The sequence below is a fragment of the Kogia breviceps genome, chromosome 11, assembly GCF_026419965.1.
Source record: "Kogia breviceps isolate mKogBre1 chromosome 11, mKogBre1 haplotype 1, whole genome shotgun sequence".
In the NCBI taxonomy this organism is placed as follows: Eukaryota; Metazoa; Chordata; class Mammalia; order Artiodactyla; family Physeteridae; genus Kogia; species Kogia breviceps.
The window spans coordinates 958880-982736 of NC_081320.1; the positions used below are offsets into that span (position 1 = coordinate 958880).

The window sequence follows — 23857 nt, forward strand, 5'->3', positions numbered from 1 at the left end:
CGCAAATCCGCTGCGCCCGCCCCGCCCGGCCGCGCGCCGTTGCCAGGGAGACGACGGCGGCCACCGCCATGGAGCCGAGGGTGGTGAAGCCGCCCGGGCAGGACCTGATGGTGGAGCGCCTCAAAAGCCGCTATGGCGTGGGGGGCGGCTGCCCCGCCGAGGTGAGGTCCTGCCCTGCCTGTCGGCCCATGCCAAGTCCGCAGGTCGCCGGATCTGCGGGTCGGAGCGTGGGCGCGAGGCAGGGTCCCTGGCGGCGGCGGCGGCGTGCGTGCACTTGTGAGGAGGGTGCTCTCCGCAGGCACCGGGAGCGGGGGCGGCCGTGCGCGTCAGCTCGCAGATGCGTGGCAGGCGTTCCGGGCTGTGACTTGCGTGCGGATCGGAACCGCCTCGGTCCCGCCCCAGAGCGGCGAGTCCGAGCCGGTTTCACGCCAAAAGGTGCGGGCGCGTGGCCCGGTGGATGCGCGGTGGCCGCCTCTGTGCGCGGACCCGGAGTGCGTGTCGGGGCGGCAGGGAGGGGGCGCTGCGCCGGGGCGGGGGCGGGGACCCTGGATCAGGCCGGTTGTGCGGGGCGGGGGCGCCGGGCGGCCCGGCTCGCCCCGGTCACCGCTCCGTCGCTCTCTTTCAGCCCGGGCGCCAGCGGCCGGACGTGGCGGAGCGGCGGCGGCGGCCTCCCTGCACCCCAGGTAGGGCGGCGGGCCGGGTGTCCGCGCCGTTGGGGAGGCGCTCGCCCTTTTTTTTCACCGCAGCAGATGTAGTTTATTACGCAGCGTTTAATGCTTGAAGTGCATAAAGGGGAGAATTAAAGTGTTGAACGTTTGGGTACTGGCGGGATGTCGTGACGAGGTGGAAGGAGGGCGGATTCTGAACGTTCCGGGAGTTCGCCTACCGCCTGCGGTCTTTAGGTTCCGACCCATAGAACAGGATTAGAGGCACTTGCTCTGCTTGCTTCCCCATGTCGTTGCCGGCGTCACGTGCGGGGGGGCGGGGATGAACGTCAGTGCTGTTTGAAGAGCAGACTTGATGCCTGTTTTCTGGAAGTCTGCATTAGGGAGACACACAGACAGGAAATCGGTACGTAGCTTTGTTCTCCTACGTTTCGAAGTCGAGAATGAGGTCGTTGATGTTTGACCTTAGTGAGCAGCCTCTGCAGTCTTCTTTCCTGTTCACAGAGGACTTCGGTTTCTGCTCACGTGGAGATGAAGCTGGTCCGTCGCTGAGATGTTACTCTGATGAGAGGAGGCGCGGCCCCGCACCCCACCGTGGTGCCCTCAAGCGCGGGACCGTCAGTTGGCAAGGTACCCCGAGCCCTGCTCGGGCCTCCCCTGGGCATCTCGGGAAACTAAGGAGGGTCAGGGGCTGCCTGTATGTTTGCTTTACTCTGAGAGGAGCCTGCTGAGTGGTTGGAGAAACTGAGTGATTGTTACTGAGAATTTGATAAAAGCACAAACTTAGCATCGTGTTTGCTGGCCTAATGCAAAGTGACTTACACTGTGTGATAGATGGCTCTTCATCCAGGACCCAAATGAAGACCTTGCTCCCCGCCCCCCCCCCTTTTTTATTAAATAAGGAATTAGGGTGAAAACGAGTATAAGTTTGTTAGGCGGCGGTATTAAGTCAGCCTGTGTCGTGTGTCTCCTGGTGTGGTGAGCACTGCGTTCCAGGCAGCAGGGAGAGAGATGGAAGAAGTCAGCCCAGGGAGTTGGTATCGATGCCTACAGCGTATGTATGATGTGGTGCTGGGCTGTGAGGGGTCAGCAGTTTTGTAGAAGTGATTTTACTCTGGGTAAAACCACTGTAAAAACAATGTAAGCTAAGGTGAAATAAAGTTCAAAGTTGAATACTATTAATGCCAAAAATATGTGGCAGAAGGAAGTGCTTAGGTATCGAGAGGGAGCAGACATTTTGAAATAACGTTAAACCGTAAAGATGTGTACGTATACAGAATGAAACTAAGGCGTAATTGTGGAGAGAAAAAAAAGGAAAATGTGCCTGAAGTATCTGTGAGTGTGATTGATATTTTGGAGCTTGAATTGTTTCATTCTCTGATTAAATGAATTAATCCATGTAAAGGACTTAGAACAGTGTTCAGTACGTAGAGCAGCACTTAGATGCACCGCTGTTTATCATCATTACTGTTCTTGCTGTTTCCTTTGGCGCTCACAAAGTTATCTAGTTGATCTGGAGTCGAGATTTGGACATGGGGGACATCCCTGGTGGCGCAGTGGTTAAGAATCCGCCTGCCAATGCAAGGGACACGGGTTCGAGCCCTGGTCCGGGAAGATCCCATATGCCGTGGAGCAACTAAGCCCGTGTGCCACAACTACTAAGCCAGCGCTCTAGAGCCCGAGAGCCACAGCTACTGAGCCCACGTGCCACAACTACTGAAGCCCGCTCACCTAGAGCCCATGCTCCACAACAAGAGAAGCCACTGTAATGGGAAGCCCATGCACCGCAACAAAGAGTAGCCCCGGCTCGCCGAAACTAGAGAAAGCCTGTGCACAGCAACGAAGGCTCAGTGCAGCCAAAAATAAATAAATAAATAATTAAAAAAAAAAAAAAAGATTTGGACATGGGGTTGATCGAATGTAGAAGAAGGAAAGAGAAAATTGCTGGAAGCTAATTATGAATTCATGGAAATTATTGTCATTTATTTAACTGATAGTTTTATCATCTTTAAGGTAAGCGGTCTGGGTGTAATTTCAAGTTACAAGTTGAAGCTTGTGGACTGTGAATGTTTCTGACATTGGACAGTTTTTCCACAGTCCCTAGTTGTGACCTAGTGTGGAGTCGTAGAGCTGGCCAGCACAGGCTGCAGGTGTCTGTTGAGTTCTTGAGATGGGGCTAGTCTGAATTGAGATGTGCTGTGAGTATAAAATACACAGCTGATTTTAAAGATGGATGAAAGAATGTAAAATGTCTTATTTTAAAATACTGATTGTATGTTAAAATGACAGTGTCTTAGATATACTGGGTTGGATATAGTATATTATTAAAATTTCACGTTTTTTTATGTTTTCAATGTGGCTGTTAGAATTTTGTTTTTTCTTCTTGCGGCACCAAGAGGCTGTGGGATCTTAGTTCCCCGACTGGGGATTGAACCCCGGGCCGTGGGCAGTGAGAGCACCGAGTCTTAACCACTGGACTGCCAGGGAATTCCCCCAAATTTTAAATTATCTTTTGTGACTTAGAGTATATTCCCTTTGAACAGCACTGGTCTGGAAATGTCAACGTTCAGATGATCTTTTTGGAGAGAACACCTGGGATTCTAGTTCTGCTTCACCCCTTGCTGGTTATGTCACCTGTCAGTTAATTGAACTTTAGGCTTCCGTTTTCTCACCTTAAACACTAGTTCTCTTAGTTACAATTCGAGAAAGCAGTGCCTGTCAGACCTGCCTCACAGCAGTATCCGGATCAGAAGGAGTGCGGAGCGTCTGCAGGGTGTGCAGTTTGCAGTTGAGCCTGTTTGAATGTGTAGAAGGATCTTTGTAGTGAGTTTTCAGCGTCAGTGATTGGTACTTTACAATTTTTCCTTTTGCTTTTTTAAACATGTTTACTTGTTACGTTTTTCTCAGTTGTTACGCTGTTAATATTTGAAAAGCAGTCTCACCTGCTTTAAATGCTATAGAAATCTTCCAGAATGCTGTGATAGAATTTTTTTTAAAGCCTAGATGATGAACTGGATTCTTTTCAAGATTTAAAACAACGGGAAACAGAAGAAGAGTTCATTGGGAATGATCATAGGGTTAGTACCTCTGAAATAAACAAGCAGTCTTTTAAAGGGATAAACAAAGGTAAGAGAAATACTCATTTTAGAACAGTCATTTAAACAGTAACTCTGTCAAGTAGGGCACATAAAGCTTACCCCATAGTAATAACCCTGCTTCTCAGGGGTCTGTATTTCTGTGTCCTGGACTTTTGTAAGCCATGAGCTGGTTACTGTGCTTGTCATTAAGCTAAAGGAGAAGAAAAAATAAACTTCATGATTTTCCAGTAGAATTTTTACACTCTCAGAGTTTATCAAAAGCGCTTAATAATCCACTGAATATTTTTATAATTTCTTCAGTTCTTTCTCATGTCAGTATTTGTTAGGAAGTGAGTAAAATTATGGTAGTAGGTGGCTATTCCTTAAAACATTTTAGGAAAATAGTCCAGATCACTTGGGGTCTGGCTTCCTCTGGCCCTGAGCCAGTAGTTGCTCTCTGTGAACCTGGCTGCCTCTCCTAGTTTTGCCAGGATTTCAGGAAAAGAGGCACCTGGGGTGGTGCCCTCCCCTCTTGGCTGTAGGACCCAGCTGCCCCCAGGAGCCTCTGCGTCTCCCACACACACAGGACACTCGCTGCTCTGTCCTCTTCGTGATTCGTCTCAGTGTGCGAGGAGCACGAAGAAGACTTCTGCCAGCTTGTGTTTCCTGCTGTACGGTGGATTTTCCCACGGGTGACCATTGAACAAATGCTGAGTGTGTGTAAAGGCTGACAGAACTAAGGCGTCCTCAGGCCGGTGCTGGGGGGACGGGAGCCCGGAGAGGGTGTCTGCCCTTGAAGGGCATCAGCTGAGTGAGGGAAAGGAGACGTTTTCCTTTTTAAACATTCCTTCTTTTTGTCTTGGCTCCGCAGTCTGTCCAAGACGGGGAGTACTGTGGGAGAGCCCTTGTTAAAGCCGGGGCCACTGCCCCAGCTGGAGACCAACGCAAGGGAAAAGCACTGTGCTCGGGTCGGCAGAGCACGAGTTCTGATGGCTCAGTGCTGGCGAGAAGCGAAGCAGGAGGACCTCGCCCTCCGCTGCTGTCAGGGAGTTGATTAGCTTTGGGCACCGTGCAGTTGACTCTGCACGCGTACCCTGCAGCCCTGCAGTGTTGCTGCTAATCGTGCGTCCTAGCGGAGCGCTCACCGTGGGCGCCAGGTGCCAGGTGCAAGGCCGCCTGGCCCCTGTGCAGGCAGCAGCACTCAGGTGTCCGTGCGCAGAAAACACAGCACAGGTGAAGCAGTGGAGGGGGGTGAACCCGTCGCCGTCGTGAACACGGGAACGTGTTATTCACGGGGGGAGGTTATAGAGGTTATGTAATTTATGACTATTTGACTACAGATGTTATCTAAAGTTTAAAGACGGGCAAGACACATACTTTTTTAAACATAAGTAGTAAAAATTTAAAAAGTGGAGCAGTGATGCTCGCTGTGTTTGGGTCAGCGGTTAATTTGGTGTAAGGGAGAGAAGGGAATGTGCTCCGGGGTTTCTGAGGTAACTCCGTTTCTTGGCCTAGGCCGTTAATCCATAAGTGCTTTCGCGCGCTCATTTTTGAAGTAATCCCAGATTTACAGAGAAGTTGCAAAGAGACCACAAAGAATTTCTGTGTGGCCTTCATCCAAATTTTCTAAATATTAACCGTTTGCTATATCATTCTTTCTCTCTGCATATAGTCCTTGAAACTTTTGAACAATACTATGAGGATATTTAAAACTATAAGTTTTTCATTTAAGTTTAATTTTCTTAGCAGCTGCCGGAGCAACTAATTTGGCCTCAGACTCAAGGAACTGGACTGACTGTTGCAGTAACGCCAGTGACTCTCCTTGGCAACGTGTCAGCCCCCCCGCGCCCAGAGCCCCAAACACGCAGGGCGTGCTTCCGCGCCACGTCAACCAGATCTACGATGAGCTTCTCCAGATACACCAGAAACTGCAGGTGAGCTCTCAGGCTGAACCGAGGGTCCCGAAATGTTGATGTCGTTAGCGCCGGGCGTTGAGGAAACACGGACACAGGTGTTTGGTCGTAATTGTGTTAGTTAAGTATTTATTTCCAGCCCATCCTTACTGAAGAAATAAAACAGAATTTGCTGGTAAAGTATGCTTTTTGAAGTAGGTGTTCTAGATTCATTGTTTTAAATACCTATATGTGAAAAGTTCTCCCGTCAGCTCTCACCAGAATTCATTTCAGAACAGTGGCCTTTATCTTCTTTGTCTCTAAAGGATGTAATTCATGTCTTTCTCAAGCATCCACTATGTGGGGGTACAGGAGGAAGCAGAAATATATGTAATAACAGTTTCTGTGTGAAATTCTTCTAGTTGGAAATATGTTATATTTTTATACACGTGAAATAAACATTTTTTTAAAAGCCAGTATCATTTTGTCCAAATAATTCAGATTATAATTACTGTAGCATTTCAGAAGATTATTTTGGCCAAAAATCTCTGGGGGAAAGCTCGGGGAGAGACTTAGTGTGGTAACTTGACAGAGAGGCAGAGGGTCAGGAGGGGAGGAGCAGGGCAGGCGTTCTCGGTACAGGAGTTGGAGGGAGACCCTGTGGAAGGAGGCTTTATCAGGTTGTGGGTCACCAGCCTGTCGGAGAGAAGGTGCTGACAGCTCAGGCCAAGGAGCCCCAGGGTGAAGCCAGTGTGTTAGGAAGATGCCTTCGACCGTACTTTACAGGGTAAAAAAGAGTAAGGGTTCTAAGGACATAGCTATCATGTGTAGCAAACACAATAAAGATATAAATATTTAATTTAAAAAATGAAGTACAGTGGGTTAATCTGGTTTAATTAATCTGCAGTTTAATCTGATTTTAAAAACTACTTTGTGGTCTTTTATCGTGTTGTCATTAAATATACATTTTTGTTATGCTGTGTGATATCATTCATTCAACAAATATTTGAACACCTGTTAATATGCTTTTTGATGCTAAGTGCTGAGTATATAGAAGTAAATAGAGTATATGGTCTTTGCCATGCATAGCTTATTAGAAGTGATGCATAAGTGCCCATGTACTTACAGTTGTACAAATTTTAGTGAATAATATAATATGAACACCTGATTGGAGTTGACTGAGAGACCAGGCAAGGTATTTCTAAGAAAATAACCTTGAAGTCAGACGCTGAAGGTTGGGTAGCGTTTAGCCCAGTGAAAAAGGTCCGTAGTAGACAGACGTTCTGGTGTGAGAAGCCCCTGAGGCCTGGTGACACTCATTCAAGGGAAATGTAGCAGGTGACTCTGCAGAGCTGCTTAAATAAATGGACTGGAGGGGACGGGTGTGGAAGTTGATAGCCTAGATAGGGTATTCTACTGCGGTGGTCCCGGTGAGGGATACTGGTGACTCGGACTGGGATGGCGGCAGAGAAACAGAAGTGAGTAGATTGGAGATTTACTTTGGACTTGGGGTAATGTGTTGGATGCGGTGCAGAGAGAATAAGGTGTTGAGGATGATTCCCGCGTTTCTGCTTTGTCCTACTTGGAGGAAGAATGGATTTAGGGAGAAAGATCGAGATTTTCATCTGGAATGGATCAGGTTCGAGCGTTAAATGGAGATCCAGGTCTCAAGCGGTCCGTAGGTGAGGGCTGGGGCGGGTGCCGTGTGAAGAGGTAGGAGCAGTGCGCTGGGCGGGGGTGAGGGCCCTGGGGGTGGAGAGGAGCCGGGGGGACTCTAAGCATAGTTAAGAGGTGGGATCACAAGGTCTTGGAGATTGTTTCAATTTGGGAGATGTGCAGTAGGCTTGTAGCTCAGGGAGAAACGCAGGTCAGTTTTTTGGGTATTGGAAATGGGCTGCTTTTTGCTGAGATAGGGAACAAAACTAGAGAAGGAGAGGATTAATTAATTTCATTTTTTAAAAAAAATTCTAACTTTCTGTGCAGGAAATAATTTCTTCATTTTCTTTATTTTACTAGGTAACGCTGTATTTTGGTTCTTTTATTTGTTTTCTTTTCTAATGTTGTATTTTTTGGCTGCACCACGTGACATGCAGGATCTTATTATTCCTGACCTGGGATCAAACCCGTGCCCCCTGCAGTGGAAACACAGAGTCTTAACCACTGGACCACCAGGGAAGTCCCTGTATTTTATTTTATTTTATTATTATTATTATTTTTTTCCGTACGCGGGCCTCTCACTGCTGTGGCCTCTCCCATTGCGGAGCACAGGCTCTGGACGCGCAGGCTCAGCGGCCACGGCTCACGGGCCCAGCCGCTCCGCGGCACGTGGGATCCTCCCAGACGGGGCACGAACCCGCGTCCCCTGCATCGGCAGGCGGACTCTCAACCACTGCGCCATCAGGGAAGCCCAAGTCCCTGTATTTTAGTTTTTAAAAGTTTTATTTATAAAATACAACATGTAGAAAAACATCAGCAGTGTGCCTGTTGCCCGTATTTTAAGTATATTAACATTTTATTAATATTTCTATTTGATGTTTTTAAAGAAGTAAAGCGTTTCAATTACAGATGAAGCACCCGTCTCCCATCCCATTTCCTCCCTTCCCAGGGTAAAGCCCTTCCCTAAAGCCAGTGTGGATCATTTCTGTTATGGTATTTTTTTGGTTTTTTTTTTGTTTGTTTTTTGTTTTTTTGTGGTACGCGGGCCTCTCACTGTTGTGGCCCCTCCCGTCGCGGAGCACAGGCTCCGGACGCGCAGGCTCAGCGGCCACGGCTCACGGGCCCAGCCGCTCCGCGGCACGTGGGATCTTCCCGGACCGGGGCACGAACCCGCGTCCCCTGCATCGGCAGGCGGATTCTCAACCACTGTGCCACCGGGGAAGCCTTCTATTATACTTTATATGTTTTATTTTGTTTCTATTATGTTTATGTTATTATGCTTTAACTAAACCCTTTATGTATTCGTATGTATGCATTGTTTTTGAGTGTTTTAGAATTTTATGTAATGACACATTTTGGGTATCTTTTCACAACTTCCCTCGCTTCATTATTATTACATGTTTGAGATTCACGTATGTGGCAAATGGAGATCTAGTTCATTCATTGTAATTGCCATTTTGTATTCCAGCCTGTGAATGAACCACCGGGACTTTATCTCTTTCTGTGTAGATGCACAACGAGATGGAGCGTGCCCAGCAGGCAGCTCTGTTCGCTGCCTAACCCGTGGGGAAGGGCACCACGCGGCCCTCCAGGGGTTCCTGTCGGCAGCATCCTGGTGCTCTCTTTTCCCCGTGATCTGATGGGTGTCTCAGTGATGTTGTAGTTTGTATTTTCTGCCTTTGCGTGTGGACTCCTTTAACGTGATCCTCTCTGAGTTCAGACACTAATGATAAAACCGTATTTTTCAGCCAACCAGGATAGTAATCTACAGTGCAAACCTAAAGACCTTGAGACTACGCGAGGTAACAAACCTGTGTCCAGGAGTTCAGTTTCAATTCTCCAGGATTCTGTGGTTCCTTGTTAATCAGACAGCATGAGCACCATATTAGAATTTTCTGGCTTTCATCGTCTGCTAAGATGACAAGGTTCCAGCAGGTTTCTGCCAGTGGTTGACTGATTATGGGGCCTCTGCCAGTGGTTGTAGTAGAACCCGTCCCTCTGAGGGCTTCGTCCGCCTGCCTCAGGAACCGCTGGGACTGAGGCCTTGCTGGGTGTTCAGAGGGGAGGCTGGTCCTGTGCAGAAAGCGTCCGCGTCCACAGCTGGTGGTCAGGGGAGAGCCTGAACGTGGCCCATCCCAGGAAAGGGAGGGGGGAGGTGTACCTTCACAGGGCCTGCCAAGCACAGCAGGAAGCAGCAGGTCAGGGGCTGATGAGAGCCCGCTTCCAGGTTGATAGACAGCATCCTCTTGCTGTGTCGTCACATGGTGGAAGGGCCTCTTTAAGTTTTTTTTTTAAGTGTGCAATTCATTTGTTTTTAGTATACTCAAAGAGTTACACTGGCCGTCACCCCAGCCAATTTTAGAATATTTTCATTATCCCGGTAAGAAACTCCCTTACCCATTGCGTATCTCTCCTCCTGTCTCCCCGTGCTCGCCTCCGCCTTAGGTCACCACTGATCTACTTTCCGTCTCGATGGGTTTGCCTGTTTTGGATTTTCCATATAAATATGTAGCAAGTATGTTTCATGTGAGCATGAGGTCACTGGCTTCTTTCACTTAGCATGGTATGTTCAAGGTTTATCCATGTTGCAGCATGTACAGTACTTTGTTCCTTTTTCTTGTTGAATAATATTCCATTATAAGGCTGTTCTGCGTTTTCTTTATCCATTCATCAGTTGGTGGACATTCGGGTTGTTTCCACTTTTTTGGCTCTTAGGACTAATGCGGCTGTGAACGCTCGTGTTTAAGGTTTGTGTGGACATACGCCTTCATCTCTCCTGGGTGTGGAATTGCCGGGTTGTACGGTAGCCCCGCGTGTTTCACTTTTTGAGGACCCGTCAAACCGCTTTCCAGAACGGCTGCACCCTTTTACATCCCCCCAGTGCTGCACAGGGGCTTCGGTTTCTCTCTGTCTTTTTGATCCTGGCCATCCTAGTGGGTGTGAAGTGCTGTCTCGTGGTTCTGATTTGCACTCCCCTGATGGCTAATTGATTTCAGTTTTGGACGGGAGTGTTTTGTGCCACCTGAAAGCGCACAGGTGGAGATGTTAATAGGCAGTTTGGACTTGAGTCTGGAGCTTGGGAGAAAGAGCTGAGCACCGCAGTTTGGAAGCAGTGAGTTGCGTACGCAGTGCTTTCAGCCCCTGGGTGGATGGAAGCAAGCAGAGAAAGTATGGAGGAGGAAGGCCGCTTAATCCCCAGTCTTGGGGAGCCGCGGTGGAGGGAGCAGAGCCCGCGGGCGGCGGGGAGAGGGGACCCGGAGCAGGTGGTGTCAGGGAGGCGAGGAAGGCAGGGACCAGAGTGTGATGCGTGAGACCAGGGCTGGAGCGGGGCCTGCGGGTTCAGTGATCGGGCAGCTGGTTCAGTAGGGGACGTGGGTTGAGGCCAGATCAAAGTATCGGTAGGTCGTCGAGGAGTGACTGGGATGTCAAGAGGGCTCAGCAAACGTAGACAACACTTTAAAGAAGTTTGTGAGGAGGGGAGGCCGGTGGGCGGCATCCAGAGAGATTTGAGTTCTGGTGGGACAGGAGTGTTAGAAATAGTAGAGCCCCGAGTGGCAGCAGTGTCCCCAGGCCGGCCTCCCTTTGTAAGGCTGCGTCCTCGTCCTCGCGCTGCCTTCCCTTCCCCGTGAAGGCAGAGACCAGGCTGCCTGCACAGGGGCGGGAGGAGGTGATGGATTCAGGGGGGAGGGGGGAGGAGGTCTGCATAGGCACGTGGGGAGTGCGGGGAGGTGGGAGAGGATTTCTGGGCCGGCAGGGGAGCGCCTCTTCAGGTGTGAGGCTTCCTTCTCCAGGGGAGCTCAGCTGGTGGGGTCGGGGCAGCGAAGGTGGCTGGGGGGCAGCCCAGGCGATGGGAAGGGGAGGGGGGGAGGGCACCCCGGCAGGCGCGGGGAGCTCCGCGGTGCTCACCTTGCTTGCACCCCAGATTCTCTCGAGTCCTCACGGTGGAATCTCACTGGTGGATCCTGCACAGCACAGGGTCACCTGCACGCCGGTCTGGCTGTTGCCACGTCTGCGCTCACTTGGTCCCGTGCATCCGAAACGCCGTTCGATGGAGCCGCCATCTCGGTGAATGAGACTCTCACTTGTACCGCTGGTGCGTGTGCTTCTGAAAAACACTAAACTCTGCCCTTTCCATACAGTGTGAAACAGCAGCTCAACAGGCATTTGCTGAGGAGCTTCAAAAGCGAGAACGTTTTCTGGCTGAGAGAGAAGAGCTGCTTTTCAGACATGAAAGTGCCTTGAATAAAATGAAAGGTGTCAAAGAAGAGGTTCTTACAAGGTTCCAGATCTTGAAGGAGGTAAGCGCATAGCGCTGACTTGAGCGTGCAGGGCCCTTCTCCTCCTGTTTGGGCTCCCTGCTCATTCGCATTTGCACATTTGCTCAGCCTCCCGGCCCTCACGTTATCTCCTGGACCAGTTGAAGGTGGATTTTGCAAAAATCAAGACCCAGCACCCTAAGTCCTTCTTCCACGCTATGCATCGCCTCTGAATGAGGGTGTTGTCCACACCACTCCTGAGCCGGAAGTGAGTGCTAATTATGTAATTTAACTTAAAATACATACACAGTCCACGCTCACTTTCCCAGTGGGTCCCCGAATTGTCTTTTATTGCTTTTTGTTTTGTTCTCTGATCAAGAAACTAGACAAAATGCAGGCAAATCTCATTGGTTTCTCTGGATCTAGAGCAATCCACGTCACCATTTTTGCTTTTTCTGAGGCTTTTCTTTGAAGACTTTTGACCTGTAGTCTTAAAGAGTGTGTCTTATTCTGTATTTGCCTGATTGTTTCCTAATGTTTATATTCAGATTAAATATTTTTAATCGAGACTGTCAGGTAGGTGGTACGGTATTGTTCTTTGTTTCATATCGAGAGATGGGCTACTAAACGTGTAACTTATATAGAGGAGAATTAACTGTTTGTTTTGAAAGCGCGTGCGGTCTCGCGATGGGTGCCGTGATCAAGAAGAAGAGCAGTCCCGGCCCCCAGAGTTCCCACGTGCTCCTCGTAGCTATCCGTCCCCCCACCTCCCCGCACCCCCCAGCAAGCACCCTCCCCCCACCACTTTGCTGTCACCCCGCAGGTTTCTGAGGCTGTTCCTCTCTCCAGTCCTTTTCTTGTGCGTCCTTCAGATTTGATCACGGGGTCACAGCTGCTGCTTTCATTTCCATGTTGCAATTGAGCTCGTCTCGAGAATTTTTTTATTTCTGGCATTTTAAAGTTCTAAATTTTCCAGTTATTTTCAATTTTTCTCATGAGAATTTCTGTCTTTCCATTTGCATTCATCGGCATTTGGAATTCAGTTAAAAATCCCCCTCTAGATCACCTAAGGGTTGGCATTTTTCTTGAAACCTAATCACATTTTTCTGGTTCTTTGTATGTGCAGTGAGTTTGGGATTGTCTTCGGGGCCTTTTGGATATTATTAATTTTGTATAGATTCTGGATCCTTTCAGAACACTCTGGAGAATGTGGGTTGTATGTATTTATTTCTTAAGCAGTGAGCCCAGTGGGTTGAGGCTGAGTGTCTTCTCACTGTGGGGGCTGTGCCCCCCTCGCTCGGTTTCCAGAGCCTGTGCTGTTGCGCTGGAGCCTGTCATGCAGGCACCGCTGGGGGTTCTCAGCCTTTGCTCTAATGCTCTGGGTCTTTAAAGTGCCTACGTGCAGTGGGGCTGTTTTTAAACTGAACTCCTGTCTCTGCCCCTTTGCTCTGCTGCTTTCGCCGGCTCAGGGCTGATCCAGATTTGAGCACATTGCTTGGCTCGTGGGGTCCCCTCTTCCTGGTTTCCCGCCCTGAAAAGCAGTTTCTCTCCTATTAGCAGTGTCCGGGGCCTGCTCTGGGGCAAGACTGCAAGGGAGAAACGAAACCCAGGAAACTTCAGCCCCTTGATGGTTTCTTCTCCAGGTTTTTCCTCCTTTCAACTATTCCCTGCTTTTGTTTCCCTTTGACATTCCTTAGGTAGTTGCGTTTTGTGTATGGTCTTTAGTTGTAATCGGTAAGAGAAGCAGAGTGCAGTGGGCTTATCCCTCTGGAAATGGAACCCATGTCATAACATTTTTAATCTCTTCTGGAGGTGGAAGATTTGTACAGTGAGAAAGTTAATCAAATTTTTAAAATACATGTAGTATTTGTGACCATATCCTAAGTTATTTAAGGAGTCATTTAATGTAATAATAAGGTTGCATAAAGCTAATTTTTTCCACAAGCTTGAATTTTTAAACAGGGCAAAAGAATGAATCCTTGGATTCTCAGCACTCCCCATCCCAGTTTTAGCCTTGATGTTTTTCTCTTTGGGTGTGTCTGTTTGCTATTTGTAATAAGTATAAAGCTAACTGCTTTATTTTAATGGAACCTCGATGATGACTTGAAAGAAGGAAATTAACTCAGTTTCTTGATTTCCTGTGGAAACTTGCTCATTTTAATACATTACACATAAATTTGAGAGTAAGAGGTGAAAGAAACTATATAAGTATTCACAATTTAAATCTAAAAGTGCTCTCATTTAAATGGAATTAGAGGGAAAATTGATTTTAATCATTTATAAAACTGGTTAAGGAAAGTCGAATAGTTTGGGGCTCAGGAAATTTTATTATGTATTTAAGTTTTTTGAGATGTACAATTTTAGCTAATTTATGAGAACAAGAAATTAGTTTGTTCTGTCTGTGGAATATTTCTTCTACTCCACAAGGGTAATTTAAACCTTAAATTTTAATTCACAAAGCTATGAATGATTAACTAGTCTCTTGGACAGGATCAGAAATGCTTCATTGTTTTATCATTCCGTGATGTCAAATAGAAATTATTTCAGTGTGTTTCTGTTGTGGATTTTTCTGAGCAGAAGCAGAAAGTAGCCTTATTGCTAATTAATTTGTGTGACATGTTTTAATAGGTATTTAACGTATGCTTTCCATGCTTTGTTATTAGTTTGGTTGATTATACAGTTTTTATAAATCATTTGCAGTATTAGTCGTTTTGCTTAAATACACTGATTAAAGTCTGTGTGATTCAAGGAGTTTTAATTTTTAATTAATATATATTCAGTGGTATTAGTGACATAGAATCTGTATTTTTTCCCTCCTAGCAACATGATGCAGAAGTGGAGCACTTAACTGAAGTTCTTAAGGAAAGAAATAAAGAAAGCAGGAGGCTAAGGTCTTCTTTTGATGCATTGAAAGAACTGAATGATAGCTTAAAAAAACAGGTAAGACCTGTTTTATCTATATTAGATTTTAAGACATTCTTAGAACCATGTAGATTAACAAGCTGTAAGTCAAAATCTTAGAACATATTCTGGCTAGGGAAAACCTTAATTATCTTTATTTGTTAGCTTTATTATAAAATACTTCCAAATATAAATAAAGTAGTTTTTTTTTGCGGTACGCGGGCCTCTCACCGTTGCGGCCTCTCCCGCTGCAGAGCACAGGCTCCAGACGTGCAGGCCCAGCGACTGTGGCTCACGGGCCCAGCCGCTCCGCGGCACGTGGGATCCTCCCGGACCGGGGCTCGAACCCGCGTCCCCTGCGTCGGCAGGCGGACTCCCAACCACCGCGCCACCAGGGAAGCCCTAAATGAAGTATTCTTAAGCTCTTGGTTTCTCATCATCTGTTCTGACGACCAGCTGAGATGTTTAACAACTTGAAATTTTTTAAACTGTTAAGATCAATGACTAGATTAAAAACAAACGAAAGAAAACCTGCTAATCTGGGTACTTGAGGCGCTGATTTGTAGCTTTGTGCTGTTCTTGCACCTGTGGTTACACAGCACTCTTTATTTTTGGAGTGTCTGTGCTGTGCTGATCCCGTGCCGGGGAGTGTGAGCTCACGCCCACCGTGTCACATTGCACGGCTGTTACGTATGTAAGTGCTGTGGTTTAGCTCTCTGCTTAATAATACTCAAGTTGCACCAAATTCTTACGAGTTTTGTTTTTTTTTTTTTCACTTCCCTTTGCCCGTTTTTGCCCGCAAGGTGTGAAAGTGAAGGGCTCTGTGGAAGAGGGACAGGAGAGTAATTGTGTGTGTTCGTGGGGAGGGACGCGTAGATGAGCAGAAGCGGCCAAAGCTTGTCACTTTCGTGGTTAAGGCCTTGGGCTGGGGAACTTCGTGGATTCCAGCGTGTTGGTGAGCTCGTACTCTGAGAGAGAACCGGGCTCCTGGAATCCCTTGGCTGGCTGTGTGCTCTTCACTACTTGTTACAACCTTTCCCCTTGGCGGTGATAACTAGGTCCCCCATCTCTCACTTGACCTGATGCTCTGGCTTCTCTGAATCAGGTCTAACCTCCCACAGTTAGCATGTGACCTTGACTCACTGTTGTCTAGAAGCCTCCTTATCCTGGAGAGACTGCTTTTTCCCATCACAGTCTCAGGCGAGCACTCTTTTTCGAGAAGGGTTTCTTTAACTGCTAGTATAGGTGCATTGTTGCCCATACCTGTCTCTTAGGTGGATATAATCCTTGATAATCTTGCGTGTGTTGGATGAGTGTATGGTGACGGGAAGTGTGCATTATTACGAGTATGAACCTATTGATAGGAGTGGAGAAAGGTTGGAAAATTCACAAGAGAGGCATGTGGGACATAATGAAGAATCTTAACACGGGAGTTCCAAAAGTAGTTAATAAGGCAGAAATGTAATATGTGAAGAGGTGATATCCAAAGCTGGTGAAAGATGCCAACCTATCGATTCTAAGAAATTCTGTTAACCCTAAGCAGGGTAAATATTGAGGAAAACCATATAGGCACGCTATTTTAAGACACGAAGACTTTAGATAAAGATAAAATCAGAGAAAAATAAGACACCTTACCTTCAAAGAAGGAGCAGTCAGACTAACGGCTAACTTTTAAGGAGGAAACATCGTGTACCTTATTTACATAAACAGACAAAGAGAAATGCTCCCTTTCTTGTTGTATGAGGCCAGCATAACCTTGAAACTGAACCTGTCAAGAACATTACAAGAAGAAAAAAATGCAAGCCAGCCTCCCATGAGTACAGATGCAGAAATTTTTAATATCAGCAAATTGAATCCAGAGGTACTCAACAAGTGTAATACAACTCAGTGTACTTAGTCCAGGAATACAGGGTCGTTTATCATTTGAAAATTAACACATCATCTGATAAAAGGAGAAAAATCATATAATTCCTTGATTTAAAATTCAGCACCAACTCAAAGATAATAACTAGTAATAGAAGAGAACTTAATTCTCGTAGATTATCTACAAAAAAAAGAAAACCAACTTCTGAATCACACGTAATGTAAGTTATTGAAATCTTTTCCCTTGCGATCAGAGCAAGATAAAGGTGCTCTCACTGTTACTGTTTTGTTGGACTTTGTGCTGGAGTCCTGGTCAGCGCAGTGAGGAGAGGAAAGTCAGGGTACGGAAGGAAGAAATGAGAATTATCCTCCGATGACATGATTATGCACAGATGTAGTAAGTCTCCGAGTGAGCATACAGATAAGTTATTAAAATTAAACAAATTTAGGAGAATCTTTGGGTATAAATTCAGTATATAAAACGTCAAGTGTATTCCTGTATATCAACAATAATCAAGTAGTGAATGTTTATTGAAAGATACTATGGGTAGTAGCATCAAAAAGCATTGGCTATCCAGGAATAAATCTAAAGAAAGATTATACATGTATAAAACATGCATACTGAAGAATGCAAAATGTTACTAAAAGCAACTGAAGAGGACCAAAATAAGTTAAAGGCTGTGTTATGTTCAGGGATGAGAAGACTCAATATGGTAAAGATGTCAGTTTTCCTAAATTAACAGATAGATTTACTCCAATCCCAGTAATTCGTTACGGTGATATTTAATGATTTGTACACTTTTCTGTACATACATTATAGTTCAATAAAAAGTTCAACTAAAAGATGTTTCCTATTAAAATGTATATGTGTAAGATGTTAGGAGACTTGCTCTTTTTTCATAGAATGAAGTAAACTTTCTTAGAAACTCTTAATGTTTTAGGACCAAATGGCGGTTTTAGCTGTGATCTTTAATCATGGATGCTACCTCTGTCTGTTACGTTATGTTGCTTGCTAACACAGACTAGATAAGATAGTACACTGGGAAGACTTTAGTAGGAAATTGGCTTGAGGTTTCTAATGAAATATCTAATGTTTTCCTACTTTAGTTAAATGAAGTAAGTGAAGAAAACAGGAAGTTGGAGGTGCAGGCTAAAAGAGTTCAAGCTCGTTTAGATAATTTACAGGTAAGGTACCTGCTCTTCTCTTGAGACACAAGTGAAATTTAAAATGGCTGCCTTTGGACTTCCTCACTTTTAATATAATTTTTTTAATTCACGATATGTACTGTCCCAGAGGAAGTATGAGTTTATGACAATACAGAGATTGAGAGGAAATCCCCACGCCGCTCACGAAGCAAAGAGTTTAAAACAGGAAAAAGTACCAGTTTCAAAACCTCATAAGGTATGATATGATTTCTCCATTGGAAAGCCAGGACATTTTTCTCTTCCTTATTTTTCCTTTCCCTTTAGCAGACATTCTTCTTGGTGTGAAAGGATCCACTGTGATAATTTCTTTGTAGAAAAGTATCGCTGTACTATTTCAGATACGCTTTTGTTTGCAAAAACAAAACAAAACATTTAGCTGCTAAGCCTATTCATGTGTATGCTTTTTGGGGACATGTGTTTTCATTCCTCTTGGAAATACAGCCAAGACTGGAGTTTCTGGGTCATAAGGTAGAGCTATGTTTAACTTTTGGGGCAACTGCCAGTTTTCCAAAGTCGTTGTACCATTCATACTCCTGCTAGCAATGTGTGTATGACAACTTCGCTAAAAAGTTTGCTGTCAAGTTTTATGGCACCAAAAAACATTTGGTGTTTTCAGTCTTTTTCATTTGGACGTTTCTAGTGGGTGGGTAGTGATACCTCACTGGTTTTGATAAGTGCTCTAGTTTTTCATAAAGTGAGCGGGGGTGTGTGTGTGTGGCCCTGTTTAAGGACGGCAATGGGAACCCCAGCAGCAGAGCCCCAGCAACTGCTGTGGGACGGGCACCGTCTGGCCTGGGACGGGCCGGCGCGGTGCGGCAGGACCGGATCGAGCAGGAGCCTCCGCGCTCCCAGTCCTGTGCAGGGGTCCACGCACAGGACCTCCTCGACGGAAGGCCCGGGCCCTTGTCCATCTGCAGGGCCAGGCCTGAGGGAGCTGCTTGTGCTGAGCTCCAGGGTCCCCCGCTTGGCGGTGCTGCGGGGTATCAGCAGGGAGGTGCCGCGGCTCTGGGCCGTGCTGCTGAGAGCGCAGAGGACCCGGCCTGCGTTCCCTCCGGCACCGGCAGTGGGAGGTCAGCTCGGGGTGGGCTGTCACATGGGGCGGGGAGGGAGCCAAGCCCACAGCATCGCTGGCCCGGCCTCCGCGTCTCATCCAGGAGGAGCACGGCGGCCACAGCGAGGGCGGCGGCACCAACCGCATGGCTCTCCCGGGGGCTGCAGGCCCGGGGCCCCATTCTGACCTGCAGGGACCCCTCCTGGGCTCCATGTTGCGCTCCCAGTGGGGCTGCCCCAGCCTGGGGCCGCCCCGCCTGCCCTCACCCCTACGAGGCCCCGGCTGTGTGCAGAGGGTTTAGTGGTTGGAAAAGGTCGTATTTAACTCCCCCCCACCACCTTTTTCCTGTAATGGATGTTGGCTGTGAAAAAAACAATTTTTTAAAAATTAATTAATTTATTTTATTTTTGGCTGCGTTGGGTCTTTGTTGCTGCGCGCAGGCTTTCGCTAGTTGTGGCGAGCGGAGGCTACTCTTCGTTGTGGAGCGCAGGCTTCTCACTGAGGTGGCTTCTCTTGTTGCGGAGCACGGGCTCTAGGTGCACAGGCTTCAGTAGTTGTGGCACATGGGCTCAGTAGTTGTGGCTGGCAGGCTCTAGAGCACAGGCTCAGTAGTTGTGGCGCACGGGCTTAGTTGCTCTGCGGCATGTGGGATCTTCCCAGACCAGGGCTCGAACCCGTGTCCCCTGTGTTAGCAGGCAGATTCCCAACCACTGCGCCACCAGGGAAGTCCCATGAAAAAAGTTTTTTATTTAAAAAAAAAAAAGTTGATTGGAAAAAGTAGAGATTTATACTCAGGTTAGCCAAGATGATTGCAGTTTTCATCAAAAGTTCCTATCTGAAGAAAATTGAGAATGTTAAAAGTGACTCTTGGTCAGAATAGTATAACTTTGTTTTCATTCATCTGATTCTGTTTTTGTGGATTGCTGTCTGCTTAATTTTGCCTTTTTATTAATTTGCTTTTGTATTTCTCTGTCTAAAATTAAATCTAGCATAGTTGCTGTAAGGAACATGTGTGATAAATGTTGAATTAAATTGACTAAAAGTGATTTGAAGGAACACGGAAATCAGTTTATTAGTTGAATTTATAATTTTTTTTAACGGCAGTTTGTTCTTATTTTCCTCCCATTTTGGTAGACTCTCAGAGAGCAGGGTTTCCAGGAAAAATTTTTCATACCCTATTTATAGAATGTTATGGTGTAAAGGAAAACAACTTTTTTGGGAAAAAGAAGATATGAAGTTTCATGGTGGAAATTGTTCAGCTTTTGAGACCTTTAAATTTGTTAAAATCTATTAGTTATGGTGGTTCATGCTCAGGTTAAGGCCAGTTTTACTCTTCTCCATTATCAAACTTGGGTAAAGAATTTTAATGAAAATTCTCTCTTTTGGTTATAAGGTGCAGTTCTTTCAATTTCCTTGTTATGGTGGATTTCTCCCCTTCTGTCAGCCAGCATTTAACATGTTTCTAATATTAATTAGAGATATTTGATTTGGAATTTCTTTCATTTGGAGAAGCTTTGTCATCCAATACATGTTTTAGTGCTTTAGATAAATTATGCCATAATCACTTACCAAATTTAAAACTTGGCTTTGAAGTTTTAGGAGGCTGTGAATTGAAAGAAGTGCTTGATTTAGTTTCTTTGCATATAGGTACCACTTAATGGACAAGTTTATGAACTTTTAACTGTCTTGATGGACTGGATTTCGGATCATCACCTCAGCAAATTGAAACATGAGGAATCTGGAATGGATGGTGAAAAGGCACTACCCACATTTGCTTCTCAGAGAAATGATATTCAGGAGAAGTGTGTGAAGGTTTGTTTTTAATTTGAAATATATGACTCAGTAGACACGAAGATTGAAAAATGGTACATTTTATAAGAGAAAAAATATTGAAAGTATATTTGATAGAAAGTTGATTGTACCGATAGTTCTAAAAAGATTCATTTCAGACTTAATTCAAATTAATTCATACTTATATTTTTTGTAACATCATGGGAATTTCTTTTTAAAGGCAGACCAGAAATTGAAAACCTACTCCAAAAATGGCAAAATAATTGTGTATTAGCGTTAGGCAGATAATCAGTCATAGGAACAATTCCTGATACACATAATTTTAGGATTCAAATCCCACTAAAATAATTTTGTTTTCTGTTTTTTTTTAAATTCTTTTTCTTTCTTTCTTTCTTTCTTTTTTATTTATTTATTTATTTATTTATTTATTTATTTATTTATTTATTTATGGCTGTGTTGGGTCTTCATTTCCATGTGAGGGCTTTTCTCTAGTTGCGGTCACTAAAATAATTTTATTTTGCCTTTTGTCATGAAGGGTTAAATAGTATTTTCAAGGGGCTTCTCATTAACAAAGAGAAATGACCAGTTTCTTAAATTACAGACATTAATTGGGATATTGATACTCAGGACTTCCAGTCAGTATAAACTGTCATTAGAGATTGACGGTTGCCTTCTACAAGAAATACATTAAAACTCTGAAGAGTGGATATCTGAAGTTGTTTGTTTGGTTTAACAAATTATTAAATACAGGCCAGGGTTTCATTTGAGGAAATTATTTCCGGTTTTCATCCTTAGCTAAAAAGTTTCTTCTAAATGCTCTTTGTGCTAGGCAGGATAATGGCCCTGGAGATGTTCATAACCTAAGCCCTGGAACTTGTCACCGTGTCACATTTACATGGCAGAAGTAAATTAAGGTTACTAATCAGCTGACCCTCAAGTAGAGACTAATCAGGATGATCTGGGTGGGTCCAGCAGTCACATGAGCACTTCAGGCCAGATAAAAGAGGCAGAAGAGTAGGTGAGACACTCAGTGTATCCTCACATCCTCAGTGGCTTTGAAGATGAGGAAGAGGGTCATTTAAGGAATGCAAGCTGCTTGCAAGGAATGCAGACTGCTTCTAGAAGCTAGGAGTTAGCTTCTGATGACAGCCAGCAAGGAAATGAGGACCTCCATCCTACAACAGTAACCCAAAGGAGCAAAACAGGGATCCTTCCCAGCCTCCAGGGAGGAACTCAGCTCTGCCCACACCTTGATTTTACCTGGTTGAGACTCAGTCACACTTCTGACCTACAGAATTGTGAGATGATAGATTTGTGTTCTCTAAACCAGTAAGATTGTGGTAATTTGTTATGGCAGGAATGGGAAACAAATACATCTTCGTTTAGAATTTGTCTCCTTTAGCATCTGCATCAACTATTCTGTCTATATCTAACCACACTTTAGAAGTAGCTGCTAATTCGGAAGGCCTCCAGTATTAAAGTTTTGTATAGAAATATCATTTGTTAGAGCTAGATGCAATAGGGCAGTCCTGGGATTTTAAGGCTAACAATCAATAATTGTAGCAAATGGAATATGTTCATGCAATATTCTCTCAGGTTAATGGCATAAGAGGAGAATGTTGAGCGCATATTTGGCGTGGGATTCTCGTCATCCTCCTTAAGTGAGGCTCGCTATTTATTAACTTAGTCTGGATGTATAGTTTTTGTTGAGCCTAGATCTTTAACTAAAATATTTTTAATATATGGTCCCTGGTATATTAATAAAGGTAAAATAATGTTAAAACTTATTAATAGCCTTTTAACAGAGTAAGAGAAGGATAAATAGTACCAAACTAAGGAATTACTTAGCTGAATATACTTGTGGCCAACAGAAGCAACTATTCAGATCTTTTTAGGAGTATGTACAATTTGTGATTTTAAAATAATGAAGCCTTTTTTCTGACAGCATGTATTGAATTACTTTGATGACACCTATATTTATTTTAAGAATGCTAGTATAGCTGTGAAAATACTTCTGCAGAATAATGGCTCTACCAGTTGCCTCTGGGAACTTCTGAGACACTTTGTTGTATATTTTATCACAGTCATGACCCATTATCATTTGCAGATCGATTTAATATTTTAAAACACAAAAAGCCATTGGGGACTAAGTATGGTACATTTAAGAAGATGATCAAACTGAGTATGGTATGCCTTAGTAAGACTGCTTTTCTTGTGGGACTCAGAAATAGGTAGGTGGAATATTTTCAAAGAAATTGCAAAAGGAGTAATTCAGTACAACCTGGAGTGTAATCTGCAGCTTCAAGGTGTAGTTAAAGCACACACACAAGCCCAGAGAAGACACATCCCTAGAAAAGTTTTGAGAGGTCCCAGAACAACAAGCTGACTGGTGGGCTGGTTGGTGAAGGTCTTCCCCTCCATGAAGCCACTCGTTAAGACTGGGAGGGGTTATGGTTTTTTCCAGATGCCAAAATTAAAACAGAACAAAGTCACAAGGCATTCAAGGAAAAAGGGATGTATGGCTCTATCAAAGGAATGAAACAGAGCTCCAGAAACCGACTATAAGGAAACACAGCTCTCTGAACTTCAGACAAAAAAAAAAAAAAACTTTAAAACTCTCTTAAAGATGTTCTGTGAGCTAAAAGAGAACACAAATAGACAACTAAGCAAACTTAGGAAAATGAAGTGTGAGCAAACTGAAAATATCAAAAAATAGAAATTATAAGAAGGAACCAAATGAATTTGGGAGCTGAAGAATATAATAATTTGAACTGAAAAAATTCATTAGAGAGGCTCAGCAGCAGACTTGATCAGGCAGAAGAAAGAATCAGCAAAGATGAAGACAGGTTATTTGAAGTCATTAGTCAGAGGAGCAAAAAAAGAGAGAATGGGGAAAACTGAAGAAAACCTGATGGACTTGCAGAACCCCAGCAGGTGGGCTAAGTGGATCAACATATACACTGTGGGAGACCCAGAAAGAGAAGAGAGAGAAAGAGGCAGAGGATTTTTTGAAGATTATTTGAATAAAAAATGGCCCCAAACTTCCCAAGTCTGAGGAAATAAATGGATATGCAATTTAAGAAGCTTAACAAACTCCAACTAGGATAAACCCCAAAAAACCCACTCTGGGACACATTATAATTAAACTGTGGAAAGTCAGAGACAGACTCTTGTAATCAGCAAGAGAAAGGTAACTTTTCATATTCAAGTGAGCTTTTGTAAAAATACAGCACACCTGGGAGATACTGTGGTTTTGGTTCCAGACCATTGCAATAAAGCGATTCAGATGAATTTTTTGGTTTCCCAGTGCATATAGAAGTTATGTTTACACTGTAATGTAGTCTATTAAGTGTGCAGTAGCTTTATGTCTAGAAAAAATTGTACATGCCTTTCAAAATGCTTGCAAGTTATAATCTTTTTGCTGGTGGAGGGTTTGAAATATTGTGAAAATTCCAAAATGTGACACAGAGGAAGTGAACAAATGCTGCTGGAAAGATGG

The 23857-nt window shown here is 44.8% G+C and overlaps 1 protein-coding gene across 36 annotated transcripts in view; it reads left to right on the top strand.

The window, feature by feature from the left end:
- The first annotated feature begins 44 nt into the window (after nt 1-44).
- Nucleotides 45-23857, top strand: part of CCDC138 (coiled-coil domain containing 138) — a 139922-nt gene continuing 116109 nt past the window's right edge. For 20 of the 36 annotated variants that reach the window (XR_010835289.1, XR_010835284.1, XR_010835283.1 and 17 more), the window contains exons 1-10: nt 45-161; nt 626-683; nt 1170-1295; nt 3669-3791; nt 5489-5676; nt 11430-11588; nt 14367-14486; nt 17418-17495; nt 17605-17712; nt 20215-20379. Coding sequence is in view for 16 of the 36 variants with exons in the window: in XM_067006979.1 (XP_066863080.1) it covers nt 69-161; nt 626-683; nt 1170-1295; nt 3669-3791; nt 5489-5676; nt 11430-11588; nt 14367-14486; nt 17418-17495; nt 17605-17712; nt 20215-20379 (1218 nt within the window). In the remaining 20 variants the exon portion in view is untranslated. Of the gene's footprint in view, nt 162-352; nt 492-625; nt 684-1169; nt 1296-3663; nt 3792-5488; nt 5677-11429; nt 11589-14366; nt 14487-17417; nt 17496-17604; nt 17713-20214; nt 20380-23857 lie in introns of those variants that run through there. The other 16 variants (XR_010835294.1, XR_010835296.1, XM_067006973.1 and 13 more) reach the window with 8 other exon arrangements.